The sequence below is a fragment of the Euprymna scolopes genome, chromosome 41 (genome assembly GCF_053919585.1).
Source record: "Euprymna scolopes isolate OS-2025 chromosome 41, ASM5391958v1, whole genome shotgun sequence".
Classification (NCBI taxonomy): Eukaryota; Metazoa; Mollusca; class Cephalopoda; order Sepiida; family Sepiolidae; genus Euprymna; species Euprymna scolopes.
In genome coordinates this window covers 11,085,635-11,107,704 of record NC_136522.1, presented here as the reverse complement: position 1 = coordinate 11,107,704, position 22,070 = coordinate 11,085,635, and the positions used below count along the sequence as shown (strand labels likewise).

The window sequence follows — 22,070 nt, the reverse complement described above, 5'->3', positions numbered from 1 at the left end:
GTATGTATGTATGTATGTATGTATGTATGTATGTATGTATGTATGTATGTATGCTTAAAAATTTTCATGAGATCGCTATCGTTTTGAAGCCCCACCCTTCGGACGAAAATATAGAAAAATTGGCTAAAAACATTACTATTTTCACTCTCAACTGGGTACTTTTCTATAGCCTTAATTCAGACCTTCGTCACTTCCGGTTTTGCAATGAATGCAACAACAAAGACGTCACTTTTTTTCATGTTCTTTTCCTCCTTCGCGGTATGGATTCGAGCCTGCCTGCCTACCACCACTAACCCTAACAACTTTTTTTTTGCTCAACATACGCCTCCAAATACCCAGGCATCGCCGGGCACCCTGTTAATTTAATATATAAAGATAAGTTGTCTGTTTTGCCGTTTGTATGCCCAACTCAAACTTTAAAAATATGCAACAAACCCTTATAAAGTTGGTATTTTTTTTATTAACATAACCCCGGTAAAATAATATCTAAAATTTAGATAAAAAAGATTCATTGTTTGGGAGTAAATTTATATGATTTAATTTTATCAATAAGTAAACACAATTTTTAATTTTATCAACAAGTAAACAATTTTTGCTTTATCAATAAGTAAACGCAATTTTTAATTGTATCAATAACTAAATACAATTTTTAATTTTATCAATAAGTAAACACTTTTGAATTTTATCAATAAGTAAACGCAATTTTTAATTTTATCAATAAGTAAACAATTTTTAATTTTATCAATTAGTAAACAATTTTTAATTTTATCAATAAGTAAACATATTTTTTAATTTATCAATAAGTAAACAATTTTTAATTTTATCAATAAGTAAACAATTTTTAATTTTATCAATAAGTAAACACATTTTTTAATTTATCAATAAGTAAGCACATTTTTAAATTTATCAATAAGTAAACAATTTTTAATTTTATCAATAAGTAAACAATTTTTAATTTTATCAATAAGTAAACGCAATTTTTAATTTTATCAATAAGTAAACAATTTTTAATTTTATCAATAAGTAAACAATTTTTAATTCTATCAATAAGTAAACAATTTTTAATTTTATCAATAAGTAAACGCAATTTTTAATTTTATCAATTAGTAAACAATTTTTAATTCTATCAATAAGTAAACAATTTTTACTTTTATCAATAAGTAAAAGCAATTTTTAATTTATCAATAAGTAAAAGCAATTTTTAATTTTATCAATAAGTAAACACTTTTTAAATTTATCAATAAGTAAACAATTTTTAATTTTATCAATAAGTAAACAATTTTCACTTGTATCAATAAGTAAACACTTTTTAATTTTATCAATAAGTAAACACTTTTTAATTTTATCAATAAGTAAACAATTTTTCATTTTATCAATTAGTAAACAATTTTTCATTTTATCAATAAGTAAACAATTTTTAATTTTATCAATAAGTAAACACTTTTTAATTTTATCAATAAGTAAACACTTTTTAATTTTATCAATAAGTAAACAATTTTTTCTGGTATCAATAAGTAAACAATTTTTTTATGTCTACAATAAGTAAATAATTTCTAATTTATCAATAAGTAACAAATTTTTCCTTGTATCAATAAGTAAACACTTTTTAATTTTACCAATAAGTAAACAATTTTTAATTTATCAATAAGTAAACACTTTTTCTTGTATCAATAAGTAAACAATTTTTACTTTATCAATAAGTAACAGCAATTTTTACTTGTATCAATAAGTAAACAATTTTTAATTTCTCAATAAGTAAACACTTTTTTATTTATCAATAAGTAAACACTTTTTAATTTACCAATAAGTAAACAATTTTACTTGTATCAATAAGTAAACAATTTTTGCTTGTATCAATAAGTAAACAATTTTTTATCGATAAGTAAACAATTGTTTTTTATCAATAAGTAACCACTTTTTTATTTTATCAATAAGTAACCACTTTTTTATTTTATCAATAAGTAAACAATTTTTAGTTTTATCAATTAGTAAACAATTTTTAATTTTATCAATAAGTAAAAGCAATTTTTAATTTATCAGTAAGTAAACAATTTTTAGTTTTATCAATAAGTAAACAATTTTTACTTTATCAATAAGTAACCAATTTTTGCTTGTATCAATAAGTAAACAATTTTTATTTTATCAATAAGTAAACAATTTTTACTTTATCAATAAGTAACCAATTTTTGCTTGTATCAATAAGTAAACAATTTTTATTTTTATCAATAAGTAAACAATTTTTTTTTAGTAATAAGTAACCACTTTTTTATTTTATCAATAAGTAACCACTTTTTTATTTTATCAATTAGTAAACAATCTTTAATTTTATCAATAAGTAAAAGCAATTTTTAATTTATCAATAAGTAAACAATTTTAAATTTTATCAATAAGTAAATACAATTTTTAATTTATATTAGTTGTTTCGATCGGACTATCATCTTGAGTATTATTTGTCCAACGTTTCAGTCGGTGTAGCCTCCGACCTTCATTAGGCATGTTTGTCACCATCTTGGAACAGAAAGAAGAAAATTACTGGTTCTGTAGGTAGTTTTTTATTCTTGGAGTCGTTTCTGTTTTGTTTTTCATCAAGTTTTATATGTGTGAAAAAAATTGGGTGAAAAAATGGAGGTAAATATATTAATCCTTAATTGGAATTCATTTTTTAGATGAGCATTATATATATTAATTTATTTTTATTTCGGACTATTATTCTCATCTTTATTAGTTGTTGTCTTTCATCTTTATTGGTTGTTGTTTTTTTTCACAACGTTTCGGCCAACTATTCCTCTGGCCTTCGTCAGGTGGTAACCGCGATGGATAGGAACTTGGAATCTTCTACCTGCATTCTCAGCAATCACTGCCATCCATAGTTGTTGTCATCTCACCACGTTTTGACCAAGTAAACCTCTGGTACGCTTTGGGTAGGATTGAAACTGCTATCTTCAGACAATGTCCATCTGGAACCATAGAGATTCCCCGTTACGCAGTTGATAGAAACGTTGAATCTCTACAGCCCAAGGACCACTAATGAACAATGGTGGTTAAAGAAATTTTGCAATGGTGACAATAGCCTCGAAGATAAAGACAGTCGCAGCCAGCACACTGCGGTCGATAACGAACATTTGAAAGCCTTAATTGAAGCTGATCCTCGCAAAACCACACAAGAAGTTGCTGTTGAACTCAAGGTCGACCACTCAACAGTTGTTCACCATTTAAAGCCAGTAGGGAAGTCAAAAAGGTGGATAAATGGGTGCCGCATGAATTGAATGTATAATAAAAAAAATCGTCGTTTTAAGGTGTCTTCTATGCTCCTTCTGTACAACAAAAACGACCCATTTCTCGAGCGGATTGTGACATATGATAAAAAGTGGATCTTCTATGATGACCAGCGACATTTGACAAAGTGGTTGAATGCTAGAGAATCTCCACAATACTTTCCGAAGCCAAAATTGCTATAAAAAAAAGTTTACGGTGACTTTTTGGTTGTCTGCGGCCAGTCTCATCCATCACAGCTTCTTGAATCCGGGCGAAACGATTATGGCAGAAAGGTACTGCCAACAAATTGATGAAATGCACGAGAATCTCTAACGTATGTGTCCGAGATTGGTCAATATGAAGGGACCAATTCTTCTCCATGACAACACTCGCCCACATGTTGCTTAACTCACCCTGCAAAAGCTAAAAACGAATTGGGCTACAAAACTCTGCCTCATCCGCCATATTCACCAGACCTCTCGCCCACCGATTATCACTTTTTCAAGCATCTTGACAACTTCCTGCGCGAAAAATGCTTCAAAAGCCGAAATGATGCTGAATCGAACTTCAATGACTTCATCGCTTCCAGAACTCTGGATTTCTATGCTAATGAGAAAAATAAACTTGTTTCTAGTTGGCAAAAATGTGTCGATTCTAATGGTTTTTATTTCGATTAATAAAGTTTATTATGAAAGGAGCGATGATCTTTTGAAGTTGAACATCAAAAAACGACATTATTTTTGCACCAACATAATACTAATTTGATTTCTTCAAACTGTTCTCATTTTGAGTGTCATTTTCACAACGTTTCAGTCGATTTAACCTTCTGCAGGTGTATCTTGTTGAACTCGGGAATGTTTCTATTGAACTCGGGAATTTCATTCAAAATTTCCGTCTAAATTCCCAATGTCGACAGAAACGTTCCCGAGTTCATTTCAATATTTATTTTTATGCTTGTGTCTCGTTGAGAAAGACAAGAAAATTGGACTGATTTTTCTTGCTGTTAGGTAAAAACACCTTATTTGAAGTTATTTCGAGAAGGTCATAGGTCACATGAATACAATTTATTAATCCTCGCCTCAAAAGTTCAGAGGCAAAAAGATTTCCGAGTTCGACAAGACACACCTAAAGAAAGTCAGAAGTTACATCGACTAAAACGTTGTGAAAATAACACTCACAACGAGAACAGTCGTCTGAATAATTCAAATTATCAATCCTTACCTAAAAAAATTTCCGAAAAATAAATATTCATATTTGTAATCCTTAATATATGTCCCCTTTCCTGCTTCAAGTGATTTACCATTGAAGAGTTGTCTCCCTTGGTAAGAAACTTACTTATAACCGAGCATTTTGCATGCTACGTTGGCATCATTGATGTCCCAGTCGTCATCACAGATGATTCCCCATTCGTCCAGGTATTTGATTTCCAAACGACCAGAATGCTCATCTGATCCATCTTCAAGACGCAGTTCAATGCTATCTTCAGTTTCTACAAAGACAAAGAAAAAAAACTCAGTGAATCCGGGATTAGGGTTGGGAGCAGGGTTAAGGTTAGAATTAGGGTTAAAATTAGGGTTAGGTTAGAATTAGGGTTAGGATTAGGGTTAAGATTAGGGTTAGGGTTAGAATTAGGGTTAGGATTAGGATTAGGGTTAGGGTTAGAATTAGGGTTAGGATTAGGATTAGGGTTAGGGTTAGAATTAGGGTTAAGATTAGGATTAGGGCTAGGGTTAGGATTGGGGTTAGGGTTAGGGTTGGAATTAGAATTAGGATTAGGGTTAGGGTTAGGATTAGGGTTGGGGTTCGGATTAGAATTAGGGTTGAGGTTAGGATTAGGGTTAGGGTTGAGATGAGGGTTAAGGTTAGAATGAGGGTTAAAATTAGGGTTAGGGTTAGGGTTAGAATTAGGGTTAGGATTAGGGTTAAGATTAGGATTAGGGTTAGGATTAGGATTAGGGTTAGGGTTAGGATTAGGGTTATTATTAGAATTAGGGTTGGGATTAGGGTTAGGGCTAGGATTAGGGGTAGGGTTAGGATTAGGGGTAGGGTTAGGATTAGGGTTAGGATAAATATTAGGGTTAGGTTTAGAGTTAACTAGAACTGAAGATAAGCGGTATTTGCTTTTATGGGGATCTTTTCTATAGCATTTTCACAAACAAAATCAAATGTATTTGTTTGTGTGAGGACGAATCATCAGAATCGAAAAACATTATATATTTGCTCGGTCAAAACACTTTATTTCAAGTTACTTCAGATTCACACAATAGCAGCATCCTATCTGTTTTATTTACTGTTTATATATGACAGCAATCAATTTACGTGGTTTTTGGAAGACATTTTCGTTTCATCATAGCTGACTACAATATGGTTGTCTTCAAGTCGAACGTAAACAAGTTTTTGATGAGCCGTTCCATATAAGATACATCTGCCTTACTTTTAATGCTAGGTTTATTTATGGTGTCTTTTACATTTAATAAAAACCCTTCACAATATTTGCTGATGAGGAAACCTTGTTTGTTAAAAAACTATATGTAATAATTATTGTCCGTAACTTGATGTTTACCACAATAAAAACACTGTTTTCCGAAACGATCGTACAAATAATTGATTTTGTTGTTGTTCCTTCTTATGAAACGGATTTTTAATTTAATTTTAATTTGATTTTTAAATTATCAATCACATTACTAATTATATATATATATATATATATATATATATATATGTAAAAGTGAAATGTGTGTGTGAGGACACTTCTCAACCTATATACTCAACATATTTTTATGTACAAATTTTAAATTTAGTATCTAGGATATTCAGACATGTGAAAAAACTTTAATTGGTTTTGATCCAGAAGGACGAGTTGCTAGGGGGTCAAAAGTGAAAAATCGGTACGTGGAGGTTGTCAGATTTTTCTCTATTTGCAAACTGTTGCACGAATGCACATGTGTGAATGGTTCAGATGACAGATTTATTATGTTAAAAATAAGTACAATTTGAAAATAGATTTTAAAGAATGTGTCATGCTGGCCTGATGGTTATTGTACTTGACTCACTGTCTTTAGGTTTTGGTTTTGTATCTCAGCCCGAGTATTTTTTTATTATTACTTACAAGAAGTGAACTGTTTAGAAGAAAAAAACATTATACACACTTGCACATGCCTCAGTTTCTGTATTAATTAAAATATCCCATCTCAAACGTGATCTCCTTTTTTAAGTCTTTATTTTTCTTTAACAATGACGTCATTTCTCATGCCTTTAAATATGCGTGTGCCCGCGCTATGTTACATTATGTTTTTAAAGTGTTTGTATCTTCAAATATTTATTCACAGTGTTTGGTTTGGTTGTTTTGTTTTGTTTTATGGTATAGCAAGCATTTTGAAGTCATGTAATGCCAAATTCTGTAATTTGGGGAAAACGGTTTTATGTTGTTTTATTTTCAAATATTTATTCATAGAGTTTTGTTTATTTTATGACCGGGCAACGCCTGACGGCCTGCTAGTACATCTACATAAGTGAGAAAGCGTGTGTGTGTGCGTGTGTGTGTGTGTGTGAGAGAGAGGAGGTTTCTCAACCTATATACTCACCGATTTTTTTATCTACAGACTTGAAATTTGGTATATAGGGTATTCAGACATGTAGCAAACTTTTTAATTGGTTTTCATTCTTGAAGTATATATTTTTTAAAAAGAACACTTACCACATGAAGCTTCATCCGAGAAGTCCGCACAGTCGTTGTGCTGGTTGCATACTTTGTCCTTAGATATGCATTTACCGTTGTTGCATTCGAAATCATCTTCTTCGCAACTTTCTAAAATAAAAAAAATAAAAATTTATGATTTCAGTTATCGAAATAAAATATATATATATTTTAGATGTAGATTGTTCAGCGTTAATGAGAAATGATCGTTAGGTCACCATTCTTGAAAAAATCACGTCAAGGTATACCACTTTGTAGAGGAGACAGGATGGCTTGTTTATGTAATTGGGATTCCATCCTCCACGTTGTTAAATGAATTGAATGGTAGAATGATTGAGAAGCAAAAGGTCACATAATGATGACGAAAACATACCAATATATATATTAGTGAAAAAATGCAGATTTATTTACATAAATTTACATGAAAAATAATAAGGATATAGATAGTAAGAATGAGCGTTCGTTAAGAAAGGAGTAATGTTACTTGCGGTTAGTCAGCAGAGTTGGTTCATCTCCATAAAACATTCACTGCAAAAACTCGTCTTTTACCACTTCTGAAAATAACATGTCTTTTATTCCCACCTTTCACTTCAGCCTAACCGAACTTTCATGAACAAAGTTTTTTTCCAACGATACATCTGCTCTCATCGTGAGTGTTATTTTTACAACATTTCGGTCGATTTACCTCCGCCTTTCCTCAGATGTATCTTGTCAAACTCTTTTTTTTTTATTTATTTATCGGACTTGGGAATTTGAACGGAATCTAGATGGAACTTTTTATTTATTCAACAGGTGTAGCATGTTCTCGTTGCATAGTAACTCCCGATTGTATATGGAGGATCGACTGCATCGAATATTGAACCCAAAAGTTCCAGAAGATCGTAAATTAATAAAATATTTTACCAAGTACTTTATCCATTATGCCACAGATTTGTTCGACATTCCGCGGTGAAAAAGGATGCCTAATGCTTGTGGAGGAAAGAAATGCCTGTTTATATAGTTGGGATCCCATCGTCCACTTTGTTAAATGAATTGAATGGTAGAGTGATTGAGAAGCAGAAGGTCGCATAATGATGATGAAAAAATACCGAGATATATATATTAGTGAAAAAATGCAGATTTATTTACATAAATATACATGAGAAATAATAAGGGTATAGATAGGAAGAATAAGAGTTCGTTGAGAAAGGAGTAACATTACTTGCGGTTAAAGCTGATGGGTTAGGCAGGAGACTTGGTTGGCATGGCCAAGCCAACCAGTAGCGCGTTCTGTCACATTTTGACTTGTCAAAAGTTCAGCGGAAAAGAGGGAGAGATATAAGAAACAGGAAGGGACGTGGCTGTGTCGCTCTCCGGTTATCAGAGTTAAAGGGCGACAACCGAGTTAGCCTGGGAATTTCAATTCCCACATATTTATTGGACATTCATCAGTTTAATTGCTATCCTCATTTCAACCTTTCATGAAAACAAAACTATTTATTAGATCGTCCGAAAAGTGTGTTCTAAATTTATATTATCTCACTTCCCACGACTTTCTAAAATAAAAAATGAAAATAGTTTCATGATTTCTTTTATGATTTTTATTAGGTATGTTATCCAGATTCATCGGACTAGTGTTCTCATCTTGAGAGTGATTATCACAACGTTTCGGTCGCTGTAACCTCCGACCTTCTTCAAGTTTATCTTGTCAAACTCGGGAATGTTTCTGTCGAACTCAGGCATTGGACAGAATTTTGAATGGAACCCTTTATTTACTTCACAGGGGTAGCATGTTCTTGTTCCATCAGCCATGACTGGATAGAGGTCCTAAGTAATTTACAATTGTATTTTTCAGTCGGCCACACTAAGAATTGAACCTTAAACCTGCAGGAGAATATCAGTTTTACAATTGATTTTTCCATGTACTCTAATCCACTGCGCTTAGGGTTGCAAAGCAGACAAAGATTAGAAAAGAACTTCAACTTTTTCTTTTCTTTTTTTTCTTTTTTGTCGTTGTTGTTGTTGTTGTTCAACAACAACAACGAACCTGAGGCAAAGTGGTTAGAGTACTTGAACTAAAATTATATATTGGATTGTCGGAAAAGTTTGTTCTGAATTCATATCATCTCACTTACCCCAAAACACTGGCCAAAGGCCACTTGCCCGCGCGCCCTCCGGGGCCCGGGTGACAAGATCAAAGTGTAGTATCTGTTCTGACAGGTACTGCAAGCAAAGACCAGATGTGGGGGAAACCCCACATGCTTGACCTTTAACCATTTCCCACCTCTCGGGAGCTGGTCCCCTTTTTCCCTTACCCCTCCCTTCACTCCTCACATTAAAAATTGGCCTTGTGCCTAATTTGCTCGGTGGGGGAGCAAATAAATACCCACTTACCCCAAAACATTTTCTTACAAAATCTTAACATAAAGATTTGCTTAAAAAAATGGTTGTTTTTGTTTTACGGCATATCAACCCTTTTCATGTTATTTAATGCCGAATCCATTAATTTTGGAAACAATATTTTATTCTTCAAAGTTGTTTTTATCTTCAAATATTTATTCATGTTCTTTGGTTTGGTTGTTTTGTTTTATAGTAGAGAAAGCATTTTGAAGTAATTTAATGCCGAATCCCGCAATTTGGGGAAAATGTTCTTATTGTAATGTTGTCCGAGAACCATCGTGCTGTGGCCTCAGTTGTAAAGCAAACAAAGAAAAGAACTTAAATTTGTTTCTTTTGTTGTACAACAACATTTATTTCACCATTCTTTCGCTGTGACGTCCCTCACGTGATCGTCTTCTCTAATGTAATCTCAAATGTCATCCGCGCTTCTAACGTGATCATTTCTCTAACAAGATCTTCAACGTTCTTCCCATCTCAAACGTGATCTCCTTTTTTAAGTCTTTTTTTTTCTTTAACAGTGACGTCATTTCTCATGCATTTGCATATGTGTGTGCCCGCGCTATGTTACCTTATGTTTTGAAAAAGGGATACTTGGCTTTTTGACCAAGAGCAAAGTGTAGTATCTGTTCCGGCAGATACTGCAAGCTATGACTAGCTATGACTAGCTATGACTAGCAAAGATCAGATGTGGGGGCAATCCCACATGCCTGACCATTAACCAGCTCCCATTTCCCACCTCTCGGGAGCTGGTCCCCTTTTTCCCTTCCCCCTCCCTTTACTCCTCACATTAAAAATCAGCCTTGTGCCTAATTTGCTCGGTGGGGGAGCAAATAAATACTATCTGTTCTTCAGATGCTGCAAGCTATGACTAGCAAAGACCAGATGTGGGGGCAACCCTACATGCCTGACCATTAACCAGCTCCCATTTCCCACCTCTCGGGAGCTGGTCCCCTTTTTCCCTTCCCCCTCCCTTCACTCCTCACATTAAAAATCGGCCTTGTGCCTAATTTGCTCGGTGGGGGAGCAAATAAATACCATCTGTTCTTCAGATGCGGCACTTCTATTTCTCGTTCTCTTTCAGTGGAGGAGAAATCCTTCACGACTGAGACAATTTTTATTTTTGTACTTTTTCTCCCCGTTAAAAAACGACCCTGGTGTCTAACTCTGTCCCATAGGGAGGCATTGTAAATAGGTACATTATGTTTTGAAAGTGTTTATATCTTCAAATATTTATTCACAATGTTTGGTTTGGTTTTGTTGTTTTTTTTTTATGGTATAGCAAGCATTTTGAAGTCATGTAATGCCACATTCTATAATTTTGGGAAAAAGTTTTTTTTTATGTTTCAAGTTCTTTTATTTTCAAATATTTATTCATAGAGTTTTGTTTAGTTATTAGAGAAAATTGTTTTTGTTTTTTGACTCAACAGAACATGATTGAGTTTTGCCAAGGAAAAAGAAAAAACAACAGCATCAATGTTTGGGGCATTTAAATAATAAATTATAAATTTCTTCACATTGGACAAAAAAAAAATGATTATCTTATGGAAAACATAAAAGTATATAAAATTTAAAAAAATTTGATTTAATTTTAATATTTCGAGTGGTCCTTCACTCTTTATCAAAAAATAATTTTAAAACCAATGAAAATAAGACCGTTGCGAAAACAAAGAAAATTTCAGTTTATGTGGCCTTCATCTTTTGTTTTTTGTTTTTTTGTTTTTTTGTCTTAACGTGCAAGTCAGTTCACGCAGAATCTCTGTCAAATTATAAAAACTGTAATTTTTAGATTCAATTTAAATTAATTTTTTGTATTTTACTTTGTAAAGTTTATAAAAGTGCACTTTAAAAATTGATAAATTCCAAATTACATCTACTTGAATTTTAAGTTTATAAGAAAAAATAATAGACACTTCTACACTATCAGAACGAAATTTTGCAGTCAATAAATGGAGTTTTCAGATAAAAAACAATGGTTTCAACTGATTTTTTTGTCAATTCTAATAAGTTACAATGTTAGCTTCCAAATTATGCAGTTGAAATTACCTGAATTTTACTGAATTATTAAAAAAAAAAACTTTAATCGTGCTAGCAGGTGAAAAATTGCGGCCATCTTATTATTTTATAAAATAAGTTGAAACGGAAAATTACCTCCCTTTTAAACTCTCCTGTGTTGTACATAAGCAAATACGATCGTTTTTTGTTTTTTTTTTAAATCCTATTTTCTTTGATAAATAATTTTCTACCTTATCGACTTTTGTAATTTTTGGATATAATCATTTTAAAAATACGAGGAATACGTAAATACCATTGTTTTCATATGAAATTCGGTTTTATGATTTCGGAAATTTTGTCTTTATAGTGCAGAAGAGCCAAATATTTTGTTTAAACATGTTCATGCCTTGTAAGAAATACTTTTCTAACTTTCTTAAAACAATAACGTTTCATTCTAAAAAAAAAAAGATTCATCCCTATCAATAAAGCACGCGCGTGCGCACACGCACACGCGCGAGCGAGCGCGCACACACACACATATGCGCGCACACACACACGCGCGCGAGCGAGCGCGCACACACACACACACGCACAAACGCACACACACACACACACACACAGGGGGAAGTGAGAGAGAAAAAGAGGAGGGAGAGGGAGATATATAAATCAGCTCAATGGTAGAGGTAGTAGATCAGCCAGAGCAGATCTTTTAAATAATTTAATAATTTTTTTCAAACGTTCCCCAACTTCTACCTAGTGCAAGTTTCAAAATGTAAAAATTCAATCTTATAATAATTTCCATTAAGGATAATACACCTTATGTTGAAATATGTTTTTAATATATATATATATATATATATATATATATATGTATATATATATATATATATATATATATATATATATATATATATATATATATTTGAATGTTGCCCATCACAGCATTGTGTGACACAAGGTCCCAAAAGTGGAATGTCAAGCAGGCTCCTCCTAAAGAAGGGGCACTCTTGCCTAGCGAAAATTGCCTGGGCATCCCCATCGGCATTCCCCGGTCGAGGCCCCTCAGGCGATAAGCAATGAACTTACTCCACCCAAAAGCAGTGTGGCAAGGCCTGGGAGAGTGGACCGCCTGGGTGATACCCAGACGGTGCACCTCAGTCCGACAGATACTGGGCCAGTTCCTGACTCTGTACATGTCGGGCTGATTATCAAGAACGGATCTTTGACTGTTTCTTTCTACCCAAGTCTCCTAGCAACCAAAGCAGCAAGGAAACTGATCCCCACCAGAGCATTATGTGACACAAGGTCGGAAGGTGGGATACAGGCAAGCTCTCCTAAAGGAGGGGCACTATTGCCTCGACAAAAATTGCCTGAGCATCCCCATCTGTATTCTCCGGTTGGGGCGCCTCAGGCGACAAGCAATAAACTTGCCCCACCTGAAAGCTGGGTGGCAAGTCCAACAGCTACTGGGCCAAGTTCCCAGCCCCACATCTGTCGGGCTGAGTGTCAAGAACGGATCCTTGACGAGTACTTTCTACCGAGTCTCCAAGCCGCCAAAGCTGGAAGGAAACTCCTTCAAAGTTGGGAGATTCTATTTATAAATGCTGATAGGAACTGACGAATCAAATTAATTCACGTTCTGCTATCAACCAATCAGAAACCAGAATTGCTCCATAAAAATGAAATCTTTTTAGCTTTCCAGCACATAATTTTGCTGCATAATTTTGACCCACATTATCGACCCCCCCCCTTACTAAAATAACAACTTTGATATATTGTCTGGACTGATTATTTCATTACAAACACATCAATCAATTCCAAGTATTCTCATAGTATATATGTTCCATCTATCTTATCCAATCCTGGGTTGTATTCTGCTAGTATATATCTTCCACATATCTCATTCAATCCTAGGTGACGCTGGGTATTCTGTAATATATATTTGCACTTATCTCATCCAATCCCGGGACTGACTTCATGTCCACCACCCCACTGTTAAAAATATACATGAAATAAAGTAATGTTTACATTGTAAACTGTTTCAGCCATTTCCGAGACTGACTTTATGTCCCCCCCCTCCAACCCACTGTTGAAAATTTACATGAAATAAAGTAATGTTTACATTGTAAACTGTTTCAGCCATTTCCGGGACTGACTTTATGTCCCCCCCCCCCAACCCACTGTTGAAAATTTACATGAAATAAAGTAATGTTTACATTGTAAACTGTTTCAGCCATTTCCGGGACTGACTTTATGTCCCCCCCTCAACCCACTGTTGAAAATTTACATGAAATAAAGTAATGTTTAAATTGTAAAATGTTTCAGCCATTTCCGGGACTGACTTTATGTCCCCCCCAACCCACTGTTGAAAATTTACATGAAATAAAGTAATGTTTAAATTGTAAACTGTTTCAGCCATTTCCGAGACTGACTTCATAGCGAAATGAAAGTATTAAAAAAAAAATTGGGTGGTATTTACTTTTCATATTGAAGGGGAAAAAAAAAAGAGATTGATCTTACCGTCTAATACATAAAATTGTCCTTTGTGTCCGAATAATCTCATTGAACCTTCAGCTGTGTCATAAAGGCTGCAATGGTTCTGAGGAAGTTCATAATAGAAAGCCTTGCAAGCAAACTTCCGATGGTTGATGCAGATTCTTGCGCACTATAAAGAAAATAAACAAATATTAAGTTGGCAAAAAAAGTTACGCTTTTAAATTTTTTAAATGACGATTAATTATTCATATTATTTGGATTCTTTGGACTACTGTTCTCGTTTTGAGTGCTTTTTCACAACGTTTCGGTTGATGTAACCTCCGACCTTCTTCAGGTGATCCTTGTTCAACTCTGGAATTTTTCTGCTGAACTCAGGAGTTTTTTTCTGTCGAACTCGGGAATCTGCATGGAATTTCAAATGCAACCCTTTATGTAATCCACGAAAGTACTCACGGCATAGTGGTTAAAGTAACTGCTAAAATTCAATTCTAAATTTACATTCTTCTGGAGGTTGAAGGTTCAATCTCACGTGTGGGTGACCATCAAAAATAAAATTACTAATTATAAGTAATTAGTCATTTTATTTTTAGGAAAGAGATTTAAAAAAAAAAAAAAAAGGATATATAGAGAACGAGAAATAGAGAGATAATGAGAGAGAGAAAAAAAGAGGGAGAAAGAAAGAGAGAGAAATAAAATGAAAAAAAAAAAGGTCCTGGCCGACGAAACAAGAGCATGCTACGTCCGTCTTTTCTAATAGTTCCATTCCTCGAGCAACTTGTCTTCGGAATTCTCTCCCTAAAAATATAAATGTAATGTGAACAAACATCTTGCTGCACAACTCTCCCCTTAGATAGCACCTTTTAAAACTGTGCCCTAACCGCAATATCCCTTTCGTCTCAGTTGCAATGCATTTTGTTTGAAACGAACAGATAAAAAAAAAAATAACAACTTATCTTCAAAATGGTTCATTCTCGTATTTTGCAATAAATCAGGGGCGATAACTTTAATGTGAATATCATTCAAGGGAAATAACTCTGACTATACTTGGCCAACAAAAGTATAGACAAAAAATATCGTACCGTTTCCAAAGGAATTGAAATATATACTTCGACCGGATCTCTTCTGATGGTAAAAGTTGGTCTCTGAGTGACAAATTGGTTCAATTTGTATTCTGAAAGACAATAAAGAGGAAATGATAGCAATAAATAATATACAATAAATATTACCATAGCCAATAAAAGTTGCTTTTATATCTACCTGGCTCGTGTGTGTGTGTGTGTGTGTGTGTGTGTGGATTTAAGTTGTTTGTTTCATCTCAAATATACCCTTTTTTTACCAATTATTAGCCAACAATATGATCGCTCATTCTTTCCTATGAAGAAGAATGTCGGCGACCGTCTTGTTTTTATTACATCTATTACATTTTCACCCCAAACAAGGCACATTGCCACTTTGGTGTAGAGGCTACTATCAGGGGCAACAACTACTGGGGCACTATGTAGAGATTTGGGCAGCAAGATGCCTGTTCACGTTGCACTTGAACTTCTGCACGTCAGTACAGTTGGGGAAGCAGGGACCTGGAATGGAATTCCAAAGTCTAGCGGTTCTGGGGAAGAAACTACTGGAGTAGAAAGATCTTTTACATCTAGGGATCTCTACGGTGTGGGGTGGGATTTTGCAGCCTGTCGGATCTGACGAGGGTGTTCACGTCGTGGGGCCACAAGTGCTTACAGTTCGTTAGAGCATTCACCATTAAAGTACTTGTAGAACAGGCAGAGGGATGCAACGTTTCGTCGATGGGACAGAGGCTGAAGCTTAGATCCCAGTTCAGGGATTATCAGATTGGCGACTCTCTTTTGAACCTTGTCCAGGAGCGAGAGACTAATAGCAGATGCACCAGCCCAAATATGACAGCACTACTCCATACATGGGCGAATGGTGACCTTATAGAGGTACAGGATACTTTCGGGTGTTAGTAATTTTCTAGCTCCGTGAAACCCACGGTAGAGAGAGCCCACCTTCCTTGCAGCGGTCCTGGCAATGCCCTCTTGTTGCCTAACAACTCGTAAAAATGTGAATATTTGAGATTAAATAAAAAGTATTTAAAATTACTTAAAACAACAACAAAAATTGAGCCAAGAAGATAGAAAATGTACTTTTAAGTAAAGATTACATTTTTAAACACCTTAACATTTTTGAATGAAAAAAAAAACAGTTGAAGAAGAAGTAGTCAAGAAATAGTCGCAGTTACCTTTCTTTTAACAATAGCATTTATGTTTTTTATTTTAATGTAATCAAAAATAAAATTTTTAAAAAAGTAATCGCGTTGCAGTTTTATTAAATAAAAAATTATTTTCTTTTGTAATGTTTTCATGTTTTTTTCTTTGTATTTTTCAAAAGCGAAAATGTAGTCAGACTTTTCCCTAATTGTCTTTCAAAATTAATAATAATTTTCTAACTCATCGTTTTTGGTAATTTTTTTATAATATTCATTGGCGCGATATAGCAGTTAAATCAAAACTTTTACTTGAAATTCAATATTTCGATTTTTATTAATCAAAATATTTTTCGAAGACAACTAAAATTGACTTTTCAGTTCTCTCACCCTCGATAAAACCCGTAATTCAAAGTAACGCTATTGCTTTTCTGGTACTTGTACAGTTTAATCAAGACATTAAAAAATGAAAATATCGGGGGGGAAAAAAGGTTATATTGTACTATCCGTTTTGGACTGAAGATCTCAGAAAAAAAATTCATTTAATTTGATCGCGTAGGGTTTTTTTTGTTTTTGTTATTGTTTTTTGTTTTTTTTTACAGCGGCAAAACACGTTTGTATGAGAGCGCGTTGAAGTCAGCCATTATATAATTTTTTAACACGCCACGGGCAGATAACTCTAGGTAAAGCGCCGACACTCCCTTCCCGTCTTTATTACTAGCTTTTCTCTTTCTAAAAATCGAACCATTTGCTCGGTATCATAACCATTTTTTTTTTTTTTTTTTTTTTTTGCTGTAAAAAAACTACTTGATGAAATTAAGTGAATTTTTTTTTTCGGAGAACTTCATTCCGTAACGGATACGTACAATATAACCTTTTTTCGATATTTTCATTTTTTAATGTCTTGATTAGTATTGCTTTTCTTACAATTTCTCGAAGCTACAATCGAATACAATGAATTTGCGTTATCACAACAGCCGTATACCATTGATTTCTCGTTGACAGTGACCATTGGTCTTCACTGAAATTTGAGTGACAATAAGCCACCCCAAGGTTCCAGCCCTCTTTGCCCTTACCCAGTAGAGGTCTGGCTAGTGCTTTTTCTCCTCTGTCTTTCCATCTTCCTTGACCCTCCTCATTTATTTGGTGTGACGCCATTTTATTGTGACACCCACTCCCACACAAAACAAGGAGGCAGGGGCGCGCGAAAGGTAATTTACCTTACAATTATCTCGTTTTAATTTTTATGATTCCATGTGATATTTCTTTGGGTTTTACATTTGTAACCGTTTCTGTACGGTCGGATTGTGCCTGTAGCTCGTGTGTGTTAGTCTCTGCATTCAAGGTTTTTCCTTAATATTTCAACAGTTTTCATTATTGTTATACGTTGTATCTTCTCAGCCATCCTCCGATTTCAATTTCTTTCATTCTTTTGTTTTCTGCTGTTGTTTTTTTTTGGGGGGGGGTAAGTTTTTTTTCGTATTGTTCCTACTATTAGTGGTGACAAAACAAAAAAAATGTTTTGCTTTATCTTAAAAAAAAAAAAACGCTTACAAGGGAAGTAACTCTTGTTTCTTGTGCTAAAAACGAATTGCAGAATTTGTAAGGGGAAATAACTCGTTTTGCTGTATTTTCAAACTATCTGCATGAATTATAATATCATATTTAAGCGTATTTTACGACTGGGCAACGACGGACGGCCTGCTAGTTTAAAATATATTAAAGATGTTAACTCTGAGCTATATTGAAGATGTTAACTCCCAAACATTTGTGTCGTTTCCTATGAAATTGAAATTATATACTTTTTATATTTTGGGAAGAATTTTATTTTTTTAGATAAAAAAAAAAACGTGTGCTAAGGAATTCTATCGATTTCATATTTTTTTTTTTTTTTTTTTAAGTATCTTCACCCAATCGCCGCCAATATAGGATTCGTCTTTTTTTTAAGGCGATTATGTGTTGGAGAAAAAAATTATTTCAGAATTTAGAGAAGGGAGTAGTTCAGCCCGAAGTTGCCCGGGTGTTTGGGGGTGTATGCTGAGAAAAAAAAGATTAATTTTTTAAAATTTTGACCCCTATTATGACCCCTTAAAGTTTATTATTTTGGGCTCAAACTAAGTTATTAAGTTAGATCCATGTCCAAGGAACCTATATCTAAAATTTCAAGTGTTTAGACTCAAAATTGTCGGAGGAGTTTGGTAGAGTTCTCAAAGGTCAAATCGTTTAACTTTAGCCCCTTAATCGCCAAATTTCTGGCCGAAAACCGATCACATCGATTTTCCCAAATCTCAGTACCCTGTATATCAAATTTCAAGTCTGTAGACTTAAAATTGCCAGAGTTATTGCGTAGGGAAATGTACACACACAGAGACAGACAAACACTTTCACTTTATATATATATATATATATATATATATATATATATATATATATATATATATATATATAACCAAATTTAAAAAAAAAAAAAAAAAAAAGCTAAATATAAATTTTCAAGGCCACACTGCTTCAAAAAAGGCCAAATTTACAAAATTTAGCTTTAAAAGGTCCAATCTGGAAACTCTAAAATAACTCGTAATTTGGAAATCTATTTTCATTAATAATTAATTTCTACCATATCGTTTTCCGTAATTTTTGGATATCTTATGAATTTCGACATGAAGATTAAATAGATACTATTGGTTTTAATTGAAAATTATTATTTTTTTAAATTAATTAATTAATATTTCGACTTTTTGGATTTCGCTACAATAACCAAGAATACCCAAAAATATCAGTTTCGTTTGCAATCCTTAAACCAAATCTCCTTCTATTGATAAATGTTTATAATTTCTTTTTCTTTATACGTTCTCACAATGTCTGAAATTTATCTTCGGCTTTAGTAAAATAAAAAATAATAAATCAATAAATAAAACTGAATTCGTTTCTGTGCTTAAAATTAGTCTATACATTCGTAGTTAAACAAAATTTAAACTAAAACACCAACCTTTTTTTTAATATCACAAAATAAAAAATAATTCAATTTTTACTTATATTTAGCAGAATTCATTAATTACTTCATTTCAATAATCTTTGTACATTAATTTACATTATCGCAACAGCCACTTGCCATTGACTTCTCCCTAGCATTGACTATTTGTCTTCACTGGAACTTGGGTGGCAACGAGCCTCCCCAAGGTCCTGTTGCGTTGTGGTTTCATATTAAGAACCTTATCTCAGTGTGTGTGTATTTCAGTGTGTTTATCTCTCAGAGGGAACAGATAACGAAGAGTGTGTATCGTCGGAAACATATATATATATATATATATATATATATATATATATATATATATATATATATCGTGCGTGTGTATATTTCAATAACATATTGTATTGAGAGTTAACCTGTACGGAAAGGGTCCCAACGTCCCGCCTCATTCTGAGTTCGGGGAAAAGCCGTCTGACGTAAGCGGTGTCGAGGCAGAAAATTACCCTAACCCCTTCAACATGGATTTGACAAGCATGAGCAAATTTTAGAGTTGTTACAATGAGGCGAAAATTTTCTTACGAGAAAATAACATCTTACGAAAAAAAAGGACCTATATGCGTCATTTGTCAAAGACAAATGACAGAAGTAAAAAGGAACAAAAATTATTGTTGGAGGTGCCCTTCGCCCCTCCTTCACATGAAGAACTTATTAGCAACCCCAACAATATTAAGGGGCCCCGGAATAACGGAATAATTGTGGGGATAAATGAAAGTGTCGTAACGAAAAGAAAATACAACCGAGAGCGCATGATACACATGATCACCTTGAAGATCGGATGGTTTTTAGAAATTGGCGATTTTTTTTTATTTTGGACATAAACAACTATTTTTTTATTTATCTATTTATTTATTTATTTTTAAAACAGTATATATATATATATATATATATATATATATATATATATATATATATATGTATGTATATATATATGTATATATATATGTATATATATATGTATATATATGTATATGTATATATATGTATATGTATATGTATATATATGTATATATGTATATATATATATATATGTTCATGTACCGTTCATTCTCCTTTAGGATCCTCCGACCACTCTGTCGTATCAGTTAAGATAAAAACAAAATGTAAGAAGCCATCAGACGTACCCCTCCACCGTACTGTATACCGATACTCTATGGCTGACTGGGATAGCTTCCGTACATTCATATCTGATTTACCTCTGCACTCCATGTTTAAAAAGGAAGTGTCCTCTATAGTATCAGATCTGACCGAATGGTTAATTGTAGGCATAGACCAATTCATACCATCTAAAAAATTCCAACAAAAACCTAACAGCCAGCTATGGTTCTCCCCAGAATGTGCTGCTGCTATCGCGCACAGAAATCACTTTTTCCATAACTACCAACGTAATAGATGCACTGAGACTAAAGCTGCTTTCAGGACTGCCAGCAACCACTGTAAAAGAGTAATAAAAAATGCAAGAGAGCTATATGCCCAGTCTGTTAAATCCAAGGTAGCTGATCAGCGGCTTGGTTCCCACCAGTTTTGGCAAATAACAAATAGGATCCTGAACAGAAGTGTGCGTTCTATCCCAACCATTATCAATGGACCAGAGGTTATCTCGTCAGCGTCAGACAAGGCCAAACTATTTGCAAAGAACTTTGCAGCTAATTCTACCCTATGCGACGAAGGCCATCAACTCCCCATATTTCCTCCTATAACACAGAACAAGCTAGGTAACATACAAATATCCGTGCATGAGGTCGCCAAGCTAATAAAAAACCTAGATTCCAGTAAAGCAACTGGCCCTGATGGCATCCCAATTATAGTGTTAAAAAAGCTTCAACCAGAACTTGCTCCCATACTTACGAAACTATTTAAGCGCTGCCTTAAGGAGAAGTGCTTTCCGACCCCCTGGAAGACCTCATCAGTTTGCCCTGTATTTAAGAATTCAGGTGATAAGTCATCTCCCTCTCAATACAGACCAATAAGTCTTCTCTGTGTTATGAGTAAGTTACTGGAATCAATATTAAATAGAGAAATAGTCAACCACCTCAGCAGGAATAACCTTCTTAGTGACACACAATATGGTTTCCGCTCTGCAAGATCTACTGCAGATGTGCTGACGGTTATATCCCACAGGATTAGTGAATCTCTTGACAAAGGCTTCCTTTCTAGGGCAATTGCTCTTGACATATCAAAGGCCTTTGACAAAGTATGGCATAAGGGTCTACTTCACAAGATTTCCAGCTACGGTATAACTGGAAATGTTTTCTCAATCATTAAATCATTTCTCTCCGATAGGCTCATAAGAGTAGTGGTAGATGGACAAAAATCGGAGGCCTGCAATATAAATGCTGGAGTCCCTCAGGGGTCAATCCTGGGCCCAACTCTCTTCCTGATCTACATCAATGACCTCCCTAAACACATACTTAAATCATTCGTTGACATCTATGCTGATGACACGACCATCTACGGCAACACATCAAAGGCTGTAAATGACGAAGTTCTCTCGGATTCTCTCTCCTCTGATCTCGAGCGCGTGGTTCAGTGGGGGAAGTTGTGGCTAGTTACCTTTAATGCATCTAAAACCAAACTCCTATCCTTACATCATCAACGCTCTGATCCCCAGCTGGCATCAATTGTGATGGATGGCTCTCGTCTGGGTGAGGCCCCGTGTTTTGACAAGCTTCTGGGGTTGACCTTTACTCCTGATCTGAAATGGAACACGTACATCAAGTCTGTTGCCAAGGTCGCAGGAAAGATGGTGGGATCCTTCTACCGCTCCAGAAGATATCTCACTACTGATGCAATTCTCTATCTATATAAAAGCCAAGTACGGCCAAGGATGGAATACTGTTGCCATATCTGGGCAGGAGCTGCCAAAAACAGCCTATCATGCCTTGACAGAGTACAAAATAGACTTCGTGGTTTAGTGGGGGATGCCCTTTTCTCTACCCTGCAACCCCTCTCCCACAGAAGAGACGTTGCGAGCCTATCCTTGTTTTATCGTTATTTTCATGGCAGGTGCT

The 22,070-nt window shown here is 34.2% G+C and overlaps 1 protein-coding gene across 3 annotated transcripts in view; it reads right to left on the bottom strand.

Moving 5' to 3' along the window:
- LOC145266351 (serine protease svh-1-like) overlaps positions 1 to 22,070 on the bottom strand; it is a 228,974-nt gene that overhangs the window by 61,451 nt on the left and 145,453 nt on the right. For all 3 annotated transcript variants that reach the window (XM_080121964.1, XM_080121966.1, XM_080121965.1), the window contains 4 exons: positions 14,899 to 14,990; positions 13,844 to 13,988; positions 6,953 to 7,063; positions 4,591 to 4,744 (listed from right to left, as the gene is read on the bottom strand). In XM_080121964.1, coding sequence (XP_079978090.1) covers positions 4,591 to 4,744; positions 6,953 to 7,063; positions 13,844 to 13,988; positions 14,899 to 14,990 — 502 coding nt within the window. The remainder of the gene's footprint in view (positions 1 to 4,590; positions 4,745 to 6,952; positions 7,064 to 13,843; positions 13,989 to 14,898; positions 14,991 to 22,070) is intronic.